Source organism: Eucyclogobius newberryi, unplaced genomic scaffold (genome assembly GCF_026437365.1).
Source record: "Eucyclogobius newberryi isolate DKJ021-1_F unplaced genomic scaffold, fEucNew1.0.hap1 SCAF_12, whole genome shotgun sequence".
NCBI classification, from domain to species: Eukaryota; Metazoa; Chordata; class Actinopteri; order Gobiiformes; family Gobiidae; genus Eucyclogobius; species Eucyclogobius newberryi.
In genome coordinates this window covers 11116289-11133241 of record NW_027315746.1, presented here as the reverse complement: position 1 = coordinate 11133241, position 16953 = coordinate 11116289, and the positions used below count along the sequence as shown (strand labels likewise).

The 16953-nt window shown below is 40.2% G+C and overlaps 1 protein-coding gene across 1 annotated transcript in view; it reads right to left on the bottom strand.

Annotated features, from left to right (window-relative positions):
• insra (insulin receptor a) overlaps positions 1 to 8932 on the bottom strand; it is a 95760-nt gene extending 86828 nt beyond the window's left edge. Inside the window, exon 1 of the mRNA XM_072440783.1 lies at positions 8792 to 8932. Within this exon, the coding sequence (XP_072296884.1) occupies positions 8792 to 8864 (73 nt within the window). The 5' untranslated portion in view covers positions 8865 to 8932. The remainder of the gene's footprint in view (positions 1 to 8791) is intronic.
• Positions 8933 to 16953: the final 8021 nt, after the last annotated feature.

Genomic DNA, 16953 nt, shown 5'->3' with positions numbered 1-16953 from the left:
TGTGTTGTGTTGCTTGATTGCCCATTTTAAAAAAGCTAGAGAGAAAGGGGGGTGGCTAGGGGATAGGTGAAAACTGACATTTTCTGAGAACTCAAGCCCTGAAAGCTGAATAAAAGATTTTAAAAAAACATCAAAATACAACTATGACTAAGCTAATGATGAGGGAACAGTTATAACAGGTTTAAAAGCGCAAAAGGAAATGTACATATGTACCCCTTTAATTAAAAATGCCAAAAAATATATATATTCTTCTTAGCTGCAACTCTTGACAGTGCCTATTTTTAGACTCCAACAAATACTACAACTTAAGGTCGTCAAAAGTATTGAAAACCAGACTAAAAGTAGCATCGAATATAAATACTCATTTTAAAAAGTATTGATTCCAGACAAAAACCCAGAAACAGGACAAAATGTTACCTTTTCTGAGCAGTTTTGAGCTTTATCAGAACTAGTACAAGACAATAATATACAATATGTTTACATAAAGAAAGTACTTCAACTACTACTAATAATTCCAGCCACAACAACATACAGCGACTCCTACAAGTGTCAAATGTGCTGACTCACTTCAAAACGCCGCCTCCGTTTTGATTCGAGCTAATGATTACCTCCCAAAGTGTTAAGCTCTGGATAACAAGGCCGTTGGGTTTAACGGAGTCGCCGTGTCAAGGGTGAAACCTGCCCGTAAAGACGCCCGCTTCCTGCTCGTACTCGCGCAGGTGCTGCCCTTTCACGCTGCGGTTTTCACGCTCTCGACAAGCGGGATTAAGCGGCCGCATTGTCCCGAGGCGGCGCGAGCAGAAACGATCCTTTATGCGGACGTCAAACGAGCTGATGGCGAGCCGCTGCGGTCGGATAAAGGGGTCGCGGTAGGGTTTCGCCACCTACAATCGGCCCCTTTGTGCGGAGGCGCGAGTCGGGGAGCGCCGCGCTTGGAGGGCTGCCCACCTGAGAGGAGCGGCGGGAGCGACGGAGGCCGCGGTGGGACGTCCCGCTGCGAGATACGAGGTCGCAGACTGCGGCCCGTTTAGCGGAGCGGAGACGCAAGCGCGCTCGGGCCAAAACCGCCACCAGATAAACGTAACGCGAGCCAGAGGAAAGAAGACGGATTGAGCCGGGATTTGTTTATACGGCCGGACTTGACCTCGGGCTCGTCATCTTCCGAGCGACGGGAGATCCAGGAATTTAGATTTTTCTGCCACAACGTTGACGTCGCCGCTGAAGTTTGCAAATTCCCAATCGCAAAACAATGACTTCCCTTAAAACGGAGTGAACACGTGTCGTCGCAGTCATCCAAATGATTATTATTTCATCAATAACTTGTCCAAAGTCGTTACCTTTCCTGTTAATAACACCAGTATATTACAAACTTGCTAAAATAGCATGTAAATGAATCATAGTCCTGTGTGTAAACTAGGCCCGTAGGTATTTAGTCGTTTAATCGGTCGATGGAGTCTTAGTAGATTTTTTTAAATGTATTGTAGGCGACTTATTATTTTATTTACAATCCAAGGATTTAGATGAGACAACGGCAAAAAGGAGACGGTATTAATAAAGATTTGAGCGTGAATCGTGATTTTAATCTGCCTTCATTAGCAAAGACCACGCCACAACAAAGACGCGCAAATAACAGTTATTTATTGATGTGAAATGGACCCAGATCCACGGGGAGCTCAAACTATTAACACCGATCGAGAGAAAAGGCTGGTACAAGACTTCTGGGAAATAAAGGTGTGGCGAAGGGGCGTGGTCCTACTCACAAACCTCCGTTACATTTTGATGATTTGTTGCGGCGTTGTACTTTTCTGCATAAATAGTTATTATGAATGAAGTTCCGTTGGCCCCTGCAGCCATGGACACTCTGAACCAAACTGTGAGTCCCTCTGTTCTGTTCCATTATGCACATGAATAGGCCGCGTGTGTTACAAGTGTGACATGTATGTGGTGTTTGATGCATGTCTTTTCTGTGAAACTCCTTGTGGGAAGTATAGCCTGCATTACCATTTCAAGTAACTAAAGATACTTGGTCAGAGCAGATCAGACCTTTGAGCGGTGGCGCTTTTTAGTCGACTTATCAATCGGCTAGGCTTTTTTTTTAGTCGCCTGTAGCTCTAGTGCAGGGCTGGGCAATTATTTTCCTCCGAGGGCCATATTTGAATCCAGTAGCGGAGGGCTAGTGTGATTTTTTTTTTAATTAAATATCAAATAAAATCAAAAATATAGTCACTTTTCTGTCAAATATAGGCTATTGAATCTATTATTTAATTCATTTCATGTCATCTTTATTAAGGATACAAGTGCAGACAGATGTTACAGACAGTTAAAAAATAAAAAATAGAAACTAAAATCTTTCTAGGGGCCGGATTAAAACATGTCAAGGGCCACATCTTGCCCCTGGGGCCACAAATGCCCAGGTCTGCTCTAGTGGAAACCCTTTTCTGTTTATTAAAGATAACAAGAAGCGTTGTATTAGCAGAACAAAAAAAGGTCGATGTTTCTGATGCTTTGTGTTTCTGGCACAGTGAACACTAGATTCATGTGTTGTTGAAGTCGAGACCACATAAATGACACAAATGTCATCAAATAAACATATACTTTAATACGGGGATTCGCTTCACCAATCATTTGTACGTGATGGAAAGTTTGAAACGACATCACTCCAGGTGTATGAGCCACGGAGAATGTTGCATTTCCTTTTTTTTATGTCTCTGGGTCTTAACACTTTGTCACAGTTACAGCAGCAAAAACCTCTAATAAAAATCTACATTTTCCACAAGAACACGTCTTTATCAAGGACATAAACCCTCATGTCGTGTGATGGTAACCGTCTATTGTTGCCACTGGAGTCGAGGCACAAAAAACGAACTTGACATTTTAACCTCAGGCACACCATTGTTCGGCAAGTGTCCAATAACAACTCAAACAGTTAGCAACAATAAGTCATATTTTTTGCATAACTCAGAAACGGCAGTTATTTTTAGACAGTTTACGCACAACAGGGACTTCACAGTAATGGTTTTGTGTTGCAACAGCGCCTTTCTCTCTGTGGTTCAGACCTGATTGGAAACATATGGAGCAAATGAGCTACGTCCACAAGTTTATCTTACCTAATTTACTGTAATACAGCATTAGCTCGAGGCCAAGCGCAAACAGGCGCCATTATTTGGGTATTATGATGTTCTCTGTTGGATTTTTTTTTAAAGCATTAAACCTGCTAAATCCCGTAGTTTAGATAATAAGTTAACCAAAGTAAAGCAGCTCTTAAATAATGGCCTGTTGCACACTGCTCGCTGTGGCTTAAACTCTATACCGGTATTCGCTGCACACTGCACACTAAATATAAGCTCCCATTATTAAGTCCATTTTTCCATCACGCTGCGCTGGAAAGTTCCCAACAAGTAGCTGAGAAGATTTCCTGAGTTCAGACCGAAGCTTATGAAACGCAGCGGCGGTGGGGCCCAGGGTCTGCGTCCGGCCCCGAAAAGAGAGTCCATTACACAACGTTAGCTTCGTGTCACTAAAGAGCCTCGCTCCGCCGGCAGATTGTGTCTACTCCTGTCAGTCAAGGTCAAACATGGCAACGTAACCGTTTAGTAACAGATTTCACAATGTCAATAGAACATCACTGAGGCCGAGAAAGGAACGGGAGAAAAAATAATACAAAAATCTTTATTTCCATTAAGATTATGCGAAAGGAATTGACAATGAAGCCCCAAAGACTAATCGTAAATATGAAAAATTATCATATTTTGTTTGTTATCTGGACTATACAGACTCTACAACACTTTTCATAACGAAGACAGTGACATTTTTAAATCAAAATGTCAAAATTTTAGCACTTTTTTTCATAGTTTTGGCCGGGGTATACTTATACTTGTACTTATACTCCGGAGCGACTTATATGTGATATTATTTGTTATTTTCACACTTGCAACCGCATTTCATACTCCAGTGCGACTTATATATGTTTTTTTTCTTCTATATTATGCATTTTTTTGGCTGGTGTGACTTATACTCCTGAAAATACGGTAATTATTGTCTGATTTTCATTAACGACACAGTTTTTTTGTAAATATTCTCCATCTAGAAACCTTTATTCACCATATTTCCACCGTTATTTGTTATATCAAAAGTTTCAATGTACAACAGAAAGAATTGTTTGACTAGTTGATTCATAAAAATAACCACGGACTAGTCGATAGTGACAGAGTTAGAAGCTGCACATCTCTCAACTTCAAAGCACATAATCGGGAGACGGTACTTGTTTCGTTAGATTGTAAATCAAATCAAACAGCACGTCCCGGTAGTAAGATGCAAAAGTTGTAGAAATGTGATAAAGTATCGTTATAAGCCGCTTGTATCCAAACTGCAGTGTCTGTGTCGCAGTGAAAGGTGAACAGGACGAGCTTGTGCTAATCTCCTGCAAAACAATACATCACCGAGGAAAGACTAAAGACTTACATCAACTTTTACTACAGTTAGAAGTTTAAGTGCTTCCAAAATATATATATATATATATATACACATGACAAGATACTTTATGAAAAGGTTAATTCAATCAGGTTTGCATGAGGGCCCCAACATCAGATCTGTTCTGTCTGTTTCAAAAATGAAAACAACAACAACATGCTAGATTTGATTTTTGTTCAAAGTAAAATACTAAAGGGTTTATCAGTATTGCTCTGGAAAACTGCAAAGCCAGTACTGAACCAGGATTAAACTAGAACTTGACTAGTACCAAACGGGTCTGACCCAGGGTTATCCTAGAATGAACTGGAATTAAACCAGAATAAAACAAGAATTATTCCAGAATTAAACCAGAATAAAACAAGAATTAATCCAGAATTAAACCAGAATTAAACCAGAATTAATCCAGAATTAAACCAGAATAACACCAGAAATAAAAACAGAAGTAAACCAGAAATAAACCAGAAGTGAACCAGAATTAATCCAGAAATAAACCAGAAGTAAAACAGAAGTAATCCAGAATTAAACCAGAATTAAATCAGAATAACACCAGAAATAAAAACAGAAGTAAACCAGAAATAAATGAGAATTAAACCAGAACCAAACCAGAACTTAACCAGTAAACAAGAGAAAATATACGTCAAAACATAAATATAAGATTATTGTTCTTAGAGGGAAACTATATGCAAAAAAGCGTAAAAATAGAACTCAAGACCAGGCAATTATTTTGTGTTTTTACAATTGTTGCTATAATTAGTCCTCGCTTTTTTTTTTTTATTTATTATAAGTTGATTACCATTTACTCTTTATAGTATATTAAGTTGAATTTCTCATCAATAAAGTTCTATATCCATTTTATCTCATCAATGGGCAACTAAAACCAAACTAAATCATAAATCATAGTTAAATACGTTCTTTCAGTTATCACGCAGTTATGAGAATGAAAAAAGTTTACAGTTTGACATCAACCACAACATGTTTAGTCTCTATTTAAACCCGGCTAAGGTTTATTACTCACTGCATCAATATGGGAACAAGCCTTTCAAACGTATCAGCTGACCATAAATACTTTCCCGTGCCTGTCAGCCTGTTATCAGTGGGAAACTCTTCTGCAGAAAACTCACAAAGTCGTACTAATGACAAAAACAACTCCGCACGGGCCAATGAAAACAGTGCACTGCCGAGTTACAAGCTGGTCCCCAAGAGCCGGAGCCACCACCACCACCACAGCTGTGCACGGAGACATCCACCACCAGCATCAGCATCAGGAGGAATATAAAAGACCCTCTATAAAGTCATTTCAGGACGCTCACTTTGTGTCACTGAAACGCTGCGACGAGACTTGTATTTCTGTCAGTAAAATGTATTTGTACAGCACCTTTCACAGGCAAAAGTCACAAAGTGCTTCAGAAAAACACAGAATAAAATAGTAAAAACACAGAGAACTTACAGTGAGCAATAAACAGTCAAATCAGTCCCTAAAGCAGGTGTAGTTAAAAAGCTCGACAGAATAAAAAGGTTTTGATGTGACCCTTAAAAGTGACCGTCGTTCAATAGTGATTCAAGAAGAAATACAAGTCACGTCTATTGGACTGAAATGATTTAAGAAAGAAAAGAACAATTGAAGGACTGATATTGACAAAAAATAATGTTTAAATGTTTTTGTAGTATTTTGATAACAATATTATTATGTCAGTCCAACAAATGTGTTAAAACTGGTCTTTAATTATAAGACAAATGCGAAATGTCTGTTAAATTCGTCACAAAAGTGCTGAAATATTATAACCATAGTTAACAATGTAACTTGGTTTATTTATTATCTTAGCATTTTATTATAAATACTTAATATACTACATTTGAATAGCTTCAAAACAACATTCATAATATATTATATACATTTTGATATAAAACTAATATTGACTTACAATGACAGTAACGACTAAATGTTAAACTGGGCTTCATGCAAATAGTTTTCCATGTGATTCATTTCTGTACATAAACAATATCGTAATTTACCACAGAATCTAGTCAAATGTCTTCCTCTGAACTCCAAACCAAATTTTTTTACAGAGAGGATGGCTGGAGACCTCTCGATTAAAAAGGACCCAAGATGATCATCAACGATTAGAAATGACTAGAGCTTTGTGCATCGATTAATCGACTAAAATGGGGCGTGCTGCTGGGAAAAGCGCTCAAAATGATAAGAATTTTGTGCAAAAACAGCGACCGTACACAGTGAACTATAAGTAAACTCGTGAAAAGTCAGATTAAACTATCCAGAGACTCTCAAATGTCCAGATAATGCATCCCATGTCTTCTCTGTTCAGGTCCAAATAAATCCCAATATAACAATCACATTACTAATAAATAAATAATTGGTCAACTAAGACAACTTCCACCAATAAATCGACAAAACAACTAAAAGCAATAAAGATAAAAATTGTATTCATAGCACACGACAGCCTTACTAAATATAATATAATATAATGTATACGTCACTACATTTGACTTAAACATGGAATTGGACGTAATGATGTAACTTTATTACAGGTAACTCGGCGCGTTCTCAAAGCGTCCCCAACAATAAACGTCCTTAATTCTTAACATTATGCCACTCCGGCCGCGCCACATAAAGCCATTGTTGAAATGTACAAAGCGCAGTCATTGTTGCGCGCCGCGAGAACCGCTGCCATAGGCTAAAGATTTTCTACTCCAGCATAAAACAAACAGATAATTAATAGATTCTTGCAAAAATTCTCAGACTACTTATTGGGGCCTAAACCATTTTGTTTACAGTTCGCGTAGACTCAAACAGCAGATAAGTTGCAACCTTTGTCCCTTTCCAATGCCCTGACAGAGCAGAGCTGCAGCTACTTCCTTTAACCAAATCAGCATCAGTGGGAAGAAAACATTAGAAAAAGTGTCGAGCACGGAAAGTTCCTCTTGCAAACGTTGTTGTTGAAAGAACTGGTGTCATAATAAGTCATCGGTTCAAAGGATTGTAGGTGTTATTCTGCAACGTATAAACTCTTGTGAATTCATTTAAACTGTAATGCAGGTAGAAGTGATTACATTTCAAAGATTTAAAAACAATGTCTTTATAGTAGTTGATTTGGAAAAGGTTTGATAAAGTAGTTTGGTTGCTTAAGGAAACGGAGATCAAATATGTCAGGTTTTTATTAGGGATGTAACTTGTGAGAATTGTGAAATAACTGCTGTCAAACGTTTCACACAAAAAATCTGTCACAATGGAATAACAAGCCGCTTTGTTTTAAATGTGTCATTATGTTGCCGCAACAGCAAAATATATATAAAAAAAATTGTAGGGAAAAACATAGACAATGATCCTTAACTCTATTTCAGTGCAAGACAACATAACAACATCACTGTTTTGTATCATTTTTATATATTTTAATCTCTTGAACATGTAATGATTTGTACTAAAGGCTTGTAAGGCACTTAAAAGTAGCGTAAATGATCAAATATCTGTTTTGCCTTTTCAAAATATGGTGATAGAGATGAATGAGAGATGAATCACTTGTTTTAAATTGTTGATGAAGTTATAGATAGATGTAGTCAAAGTATTGTCAAGTTCAAATAGAGGCTTCTGTTCTGAATACTGGCCATTGTTGTTAAATACTAGTTGCCTGCTTATCATGCTTGTAGTATCATTGAAGTATTATCTATATATCTCTAGGGATGCAACTATTAATCGAAATATTTGTGATTAGTTGACAATGAAAATAACAATGTTGATGTTTATAATAGTCATCTGGACCTCACAGACTCTAAAACACGCATTTTAAATCAAAAATACTGTGCAGTATAAAACAAAAAGGTCCAAAAAGTATTATTTTTATAATTAATCATCACTTCATTCGTAATTACTCTCCATCTAGAAGCTCACCATATTTCAACATTTTATTTAGATAAAAATGTGTTTTTAAAATCACAAAAGAACAGAAACAACAGTTTGAATAAAAGATTACTAAAGAAACTGAAGAAAAAAAAGATAGTGCAGCCATAATTATTTATTATAGCAACTTGATCATATAGTAAATATTAGTTAATTTAATAGTATAATGTTATTTTTGTTGTTAAATCAAGTCACCTTTACAATCAACTGTTTAAATAAAGTAGCAAAAAAGTTGTTTATATTGTTATGCATGTCTCCAAAATGAAGCGGGTGATAACAAAAAATATACAAATTTAATAATAATAATAAAAATAATAATAAAAAATCTGAATTCTACCAAACAACGCAGTGTGCTTAAAACGCCCGTAAGTGCAGTAAAAGCCCTTGTTTACGTGTGAAAGTACTCACTTTCTCCGCTCGCCCGGTGACAGCTCAGCGCGCACGCAGCGGCCACAACAACACACAAAGTCCGCAGCCACATCACTGAACGCGGTCACGACGGCGCCCTCGCTCCGCTGCTCCTTTTCACCCTCCGCAAAAACAAAAAAAAACCGTCGATATCCTCCCGGTACGAACGGGACCGGCGCTGCGGCTCCTGGGGGACAAGTTTGTGGGGGAAATGGGCTGTTGCGCTGCGTCTGACAGGTAAATAAAACTTTAAATAAAAAGATCCCGGAAAATGGGCGGAGGAAGAAAACGGAGTAGTCCAACGTGTTTCAAGACTCAGCAGTCAGTCCGCGAGTCGTCGTCCCCCCCCCTCACCAAACACACGCGTAGCATTCAAGCTAGTGCGGGAGAGAAACGCGCTCCTCGTGGACCTCTTGTCACGCGTCCGAGCGTCGTCTCCACGCAGGGAATAACGCGTCCGAGTCCTTGTCGTCCATGTTGAGGGAAAAATGCGACCCAAAAAAAGAAGCGCTCTCGTTCTGACGCGGCGCACGCGCTAATGTCAACAGCTAGCTTAGCAACGCGACTATTGCTAATGTGACGGCGCGAGCCACCAAAGTTTCTTCCTCCCCCACCACCACCGTCAACTTCAGCGCGAGCGGTCCGACATGTTCCGCGCGCGCGTCCGATGTCAAAAACGCACGCGGTTCGGAGCGGCGCGCGGGCCAAACTTGACTTAATAACGTGCAGAAACACGTGCAGCAGCTGACTCGGTGGCCGTGGCATGCGTGGCGTAGGGTTGTCGCGCTGCTGCTGCCGCCGCGGTTGCTGCTTGTTTTTTCCGCACAGAATGTATCCGAACCCTCCCGACGCGTTGACGAGTCAACTCGGGCACGGGCTCGTTTCGCCTGTCAGGTTTCGGAGAGGCTGCACATCGCGAGGCTCGTCCAGTCACTGCAGAGATTTCAGCCCGTTTCGTCGGGACTGTCAGTCAAGAGCAATGCAATGTTTGGGAAGAGGAAAAAAAATAAAAATACACTCTTCTTCTTCTTCTTCTTCTTCCCCTCCTCCTCCAAACTCGTGTCCACGCGTCACACGGGCTGCTCCCGGGTCCGCGGGTGGAAATGCACTTTTGCCGTGTGTTTTTTCTCGTTGTTTCTCCGGTGCAGAGGGAGGTAGACGGGACGTCGCGCGCACAGATCCGAGGATCCCCCGTTTTTCCCCAGCGCTGCTGCTTCTTCTTCTCCGCCAGTAAACAAACCGAGCCAGCGACACGGAGACGGGCGGCGCGGGAAACACGGACTGGAGCTTATTGGATCGCGCGAACGGGAGCGGCGGACGAGACCGCGCCGCGGAGGAGAGCGACCGCTACTGCATGTGTCGGCACCAGCACCAGCAGCACTAGCACCAGCACCAGCAGCACCACCTGCACCAGCAGCACCATCACCTGCACCGTCACCTGCACCATCACCTGCACCATCACCTGCACCTTCACCTGCACCTTCACCTGCACCTTCACCTACACCATCACCTGCACCTTCACCTGCACCTGCATCTTCACCTGCACCTTCACCTGCACCTTCACCTGCACCGTCACCTGCACCATCACCTGCACCATCACCTGCACCTTCACCTGCACCTTCACCTACACCATCACCTGCACCTTCACCTGCACCTGCATCTTCACCTGCACCTTCACCTGCACCTTCACCTACACCATCACCTGCACCATCACCTGCACCATCACCTGCACCATCACCTGCACCATCACCTGCACCTTCACCTGCACCATCACCTGCACCTGCACCATCACCTGCACCATCACCTGCACCTTCACCTGCACCTTCACCTACACCATCACCTGCACCTTCACCTGCACCATCACCTGCACCTGCACCATCACCTGCACCATCACCTGCACCTTCACCTGCATCTTCACCTGCACCTTCACCTGCACCTTCACCTACACCATCACCTGCACCATCACCTGCACCATCACCTGCACCATCACCTGCACCATCACCTGCACCATCACCTGCACCATCACCTGCACCTGCACCTGCACCTTCACCTGCATCTTCACCTGCACCTTCACCTGCACCTTCACCTACACCATCACCTGCACCATCACCTGCACCATCACCTGCACCTTCACCTACACCATCACCTGCACCATCACCTGCACCATCACCTGCACCATCACCTACACCATCACCTACACCATCACCTGCACCATCACCTGCACCATCACCTACACCATCACCTACACCATCACCTGCACCATCACCTGCACCTTCACCTGCACCTTCACCTGCACCTGCACCTTCACCTACACCATCACCTGCACCATCACCTGCACCATCACCTGCACCATCACCTGCACCATCACCTGCACCTTCACCTACACCATCACCTGCACCATCACCTGCACCATCACCTGCACCATCACCTTCACCTGCACCATCACCTTCACCTGCACCATCACCTGCCCCTGCACCATCACCTGCCCCTGCACCACCTGTCTGTCTTCTGATTTGTCCCCCATTGTCCCTCATTCAGGTCCCACTTTGCAGAGAGGGCCCCACGTTTTCACTCATTGGCGCCACATGAATGACAACATGGAAAAAAAAATGACTTCACTTTTTTGGTGGTACTGGCTTTTCAAAAATACTTTATTGCAATGTTTTCTTTCTTCTTTCAGTACCATTGTTATTCTTACACATTGGTCACTTTGTGTGTGTGTGGGGGGGGTATGGAAATTATGAAAGTATACATAGGATTACAGTCATAAAATAAAAATATATAAAGACAATTTAATAATCATAACACTACTACAAAAAGAGGGGAGATTAAATGTTATATAATATATAACATTTAATCTCCCCCCTTTTTTTATATATTTTTATTTTATGACTGTATGGCTATAGTACACAGAGATTTTCACTCTATTAGATAAATACATACATGCCAGATGTGGGCGATATAGATTATCAGAAAAGTAGCTAATATTGTGAATAAAGTAATAATAAGAGCTGTTGAAATAAAAAAATAGGGGCAAAAACAATGTTGTAAACTTCCAAATAAGGGTTTTTGTATCAGGATATATTCCATTGTTATTCTTACTCATTGGTAAGTAAATTATAAAAGACAATTTAATAATCATACTACTACTGCAAAAAAAGGGGGGAATTAAATTTTATAAATGGCTAGAGTACAGATAAATGTCCACTCTAATACATAAATACATACATGCCAGCTAATATTGTGAATAATGTTTTTGAAGATGTGCAGAATTTCAATATCGAGTATATCTTGAAGAGCTGTTTAAAATAAAAATAGGGGGGAAAACGATGTTGTAAACTTCCAAATATGGGTTATTGCATCAGGAGATATTCATTTTTTGTTAATATCCCTTGTTACAATTGATAAAAGCTGAAAATCATATGGTGTTGTTATTATCTGATATTATCTATGACTTTAAACATCCTCCATGTCCCACTTCCACTGACCAGCCGCTGATAATGAAACTGAAAGGATTTTGTAAAGGTAATTTAATAAAGGTAAAGGTAATTGTCGTCACATTCTCAGTTTTGCAGACCGACACTATAAAGCCTTTATCTTAATTTGTTGGCATAGTTTGGCGAGGTTTTAAATAACTTTGATAACGCTTTACATAGTTACAACAGCAACAAAAAACAATGTCTAAAAAAATACATTCAGCATCTCACTCAATTTTCCCGGTTCATTGTTGAAAAAGAGGTTTCAATATCAACGTTTTCTTTTTTACCTGGTTAAATAAAGGTTAATAAATAAGTAAATGTTGTCAGTGTGTTCTAACGGCACTGTTATATTCTTGTAACGTAAGCTTTTAATCACTGTTTCTACACTTACGCAAGATTTTGGCCTCGATCCAGGCATCTGTCTTTCTATTTCCCAATGTTCGTTGTTTGGTGCCGGTGTGCTTCAGTTCTGAGGTGTATTTTGTTACGAGTTGAAAAGCAGAACTCTTCTTTTTCAAAGCTCGCTCACACACTCAGACAGAGAGGCTTATGGGGGAAATATTGCATTACGCACTTCACACCATGTTCACTCAAAGGCCTAAAAATACCCTGCGTGGTTCTTCTCGGTTGTTTTTGTCCATTTATGCTGCGTTTTCACTACCTGTTTACAACCGCTATCAAAGCAACAATGTGATAATGGCTTGTTTTTCCTTGGGCTAAAATGGCCACAAAGTACGGAAATGAAAAAAAGAGTATGTGTGCCAAAAGATAGGACCCTTTTTCGCTAAAGAATACATTTAATTATTATATTATCACTGTGACGTCATTGTTCAATGTAGTCTGATTTTAACAGTTACTAGTCAGTTAAAGCCATGTAGACCAGCCCAAACGTCCAAATACCTCTAAACAACAAAGCTCTAAACAACCTCTAAACAACAAAGCTCTAAACAACCTCTAAACAACAACCTCTAAACAACCTCTAAACAACAAAGCTCTAAACAACCTCTAAACAACCTCTAAACAACAACCTCTAAACAACAAAGCTCTAAACAACCTCTAAACAACAAAGCTCTAAACAACCTCTAAACAACCTCTAAACAACAAAGCTCTAAACAACCTCTAAACAACCTCTAAACAACAACCTCTAAACAACAAAGCTCTAAACAACCTCTAAACAACAAAGCTCTAAACAACCTCTAAACAACCTCTAAACAACAAAGCTCTAAACAACCTCTAAACAACAACCTCTAAACAACCTCTAAACAACAAAGCTCTAAACAACCTCTAAACAACCTCTAAACAACAAAGCTCTAAACAACAAAGCTCTAAACAACCTCTAAACAACAAAGCTCTAAACAACCTCTAAACAACCTCTAAACAACAAAGCTCTAAACAACCTCTAAACAACAAAGCTCTAAACAACCTCTAAACAACCTCTAAACAACCTCTAAACAACAAAGCTCTAAACAACAAAGCTCTAAACAACAAAGCTCTAAACAACCTCTAAACAACAAAGTTCTAAACAACCTCTAAACAACAAAGCTCTAAACAACTTCTAAACAACAAAGCTCTAAACAACCTCTAAACAACAACCTCTAAACAACAAAGCTCTAAACAACCTCTAAACAACAAAGCTCTAAACAACCTCTAAACAACAAAGCTCTAAACAACCTCTAAACAACAAAGCTCTAAACAACCTCTAAACAACCTCTAAACAACAAAGCTCTAAACAACCTCTAAACAACTTCTAAACAACCTCTAAACAACAAAGCTCTAAACAACAAAGCTCTAAACAACCTCTAAACAACAAAGCTCTAAACAACCTCTAAACAACAAAGCTCTAAACAACCTCTAAACAACAAAGCTCTAAACAACCTCTAAACAACCTCTAAACAACAAAGCTCTAAACAACCTCTAAACAACCTCTAAACAACCTCTAAACAACAAAGCTACCTTTAAAGTGCCTATGACAGGTTTTTACAATGTTCTAATTTTGATTTTATTTTGTGTATTTGTAGAAATTATAGTTTTACACCAATCGACTAGGTATTTGTGGAGAAAGCGTTGAAAAATTTGTAGAAATTGACAGTAAGTGACATCACACTTATTCTAGTCAAAGTTTATGCATAATTTACACACAAGAAACAATACAATCAAAATGCTCTCATATATTTTTATTTGTCAAATAAAAACAAATGGTGACATTGAATGAGTATCAGTGGTTGCTGGGTAATTTCCTAGTGTGATGTCATCAATTACAAACAAGAAGTGAAATCATAAGCCTAAAAATTAGGGAGTGTCTGCAGAGCCGCGGTGCGCGGCCGAAACTGCCATGTTATGTTTGTGCCGGCCGCGCGCCGCTGCTCTTGAAACTGCACCGCTATTTGACCGCGTTTTAGCGCCGTTTTAGACCGCGCCGGGCTAAGGTTAAGGTTAGGGTTAAGGTTAGGGTTAGGGTTAGGGTTAAGGTTAGGGTTAAGGTTAGGGTTAGGGTTAAGGTTAGGGTTAAGGTTAGGGTTAGGGTTAAGGTTAGGGTTAGGGTTAGGGTTAAGGTTAAGGTTAAGGTAAGGGTTAAGGTTAAGGTTAAGGTTAAGGTTAGGGTTAGGGTTAAGGTTAGGGTTAAGGTTAGGGTTAAGGTTAAGGTTAAGGTTAGGGTTAAGGTTAGGGTTAGCCATGAGGCTATAACGGGCTAGGGTTAGGGTTAGGGTTAGGGGTTAGGGTTAGGGTTAAGGTTAGGGTTAGGGTTAAGGTTAAGGTTAAGGTTAGGGTTAGGGTTAAGGTTAGGGTTAAGGTTAGGGTTAAGGTTAGGGTTAGGGTTAGGGTTAAGGTTAGGGTTAGGGTTAAGGTTAGGGTTAAGGTTAGGGTTAGGGTTAAGGTTAGGGTTAGGGTTAGGGTTAAGGTTAGGGTTAGGGTTAAGGTTAGGGTTAGGGTTAAGGTTAGGGTTAGGGTTAAGGTTAAGGTTAGGGTTAGGGTTAAGGTTAAGGTTAGGGTTAAGGTTAGGGTTAAGGTTAAGGTTAAGGTTAAGGTTAGGGTTAAGGTTAAGGTTAAGGTTAGGGTTAGGGTTAGGGTTAGGGTTAAGGTTAAGGTTAGGGTTAGGGTTAGGGTTAGGGTTAGGGTTAAGGTTAAGGTTAAGGTTAAGGTTAAGGTTAAGGTTAAGGTTAAGGTTAAGGTTAAGGTTAGGGTTAGGGTTAGCCATGAGGCTATAACGGGCTATAAGGGAAATGCCGCGGTCCCTGAAACTGCGCGGAAATTTGACCGCGCTGCGGCTCTTCAGCCACGGCCTAAAAATGTAGCTATTCTGTGACAACAGTTTTGTCTGTTGTTGTTTTTTAAAGATCAAAGAACTAAAATATATACAAACATGAAAAATCAAACCAAACACGACCAGAGAAAGAAAAACAGACGCTGCTGCCAGGAGAATGTTACAGAGATAACTGCTGGTTGTGTTCATGGCAAGAGTCCTGAGGCCCAAATACATAGTTCTGGAATCCAGTGGAATGGAGATGTTATAAATTGTCAGTAATTTTTGGTTGATCTCAGTCCAAAACTTGTGGACAACAGGACAATCCCAGTGGTTTGCCTCCTGCTGCCACATCCTCTCCAACAGTCTGCCTTTCCCTGTGAGTAATGTGCACTTTGACATGGGGTCATAAAGAAACGAGACACACTTTTCCAACAGAATTCCCTCCAAACATGTGGTTCCATGGTTCTCCAATGAGATGTATATATACTTTCCCACTCTTCATCAGCCAGAACAAAGTCTCAAAGTCTCTCTTTCCCATTTACCCTTACCCGATAAAAGACCTTTATACCTTTTTTTTTGTCCAGACTTTAAATATTGAATCTGTGTTGTTAGGTGTGACATTTTGATTATAAGCAAACCAATTTAAAATGTGTTTAGTTTGTGTGTTTTGATGAGCTCCTTCCATGTTGTAAGAACAGATTTCACCCAAGGATTCTCCACCTCTCCCAAAAGACTCAACCGTTTACCAGTAAGGCCTGTACAGGAATCCCCGGCACAACATTAATCTCAATATTTTTCCATTGAGCTCCATATTCTGGATCACACCGTAAAGCAACGCTCCGATTTGAGCTGAAACAAAGTAACGTTCCAGACAAGGAAAACCCTGGCCTCTTTTTTCTTTTGACAACTTTAAAGTTTTGAAGGTTTATTTCCTTTTCTTTCTTTCCTTTCCTTTTCTTTCCTTACCAGACAAATTTAGAGATAGTTTTATTCCACTCATCAAACTGCCGGTTGGGGATGGAAATTGGAAGAGTCTGGAACAGATCGAGAAATCTGGGCAAAACGTTAATTTTTATAGATTAAATCCTTTGACTTAGACTTAAATATGCGACAAGATTAAATTTTTCAAGATCTTTTTTATAGTCTTAAAAAGAAGGATTTTATAATGTTTTGCAAAACTAAAAACATATTTATCTTAACTGCATATTAGTTCAATGAGTCGTCCAACCTGTCAGAGGCACTTTAAAATGATTGTGATTGATGATTTTTCATTTGCAGGACCTTATAAAACTGTTTTTCGGTGACCAGTATCTGCTATTGAAGAACACATCGACCCTGGAGAATGTGACCAGTCTCTTATCCAACCTCACGTGTTCGAAGCGGCCGAGCTGCAGGGAAACAGGCTCAGGAAGCGGCGGACGAGTGTCATTAGGCGAAAG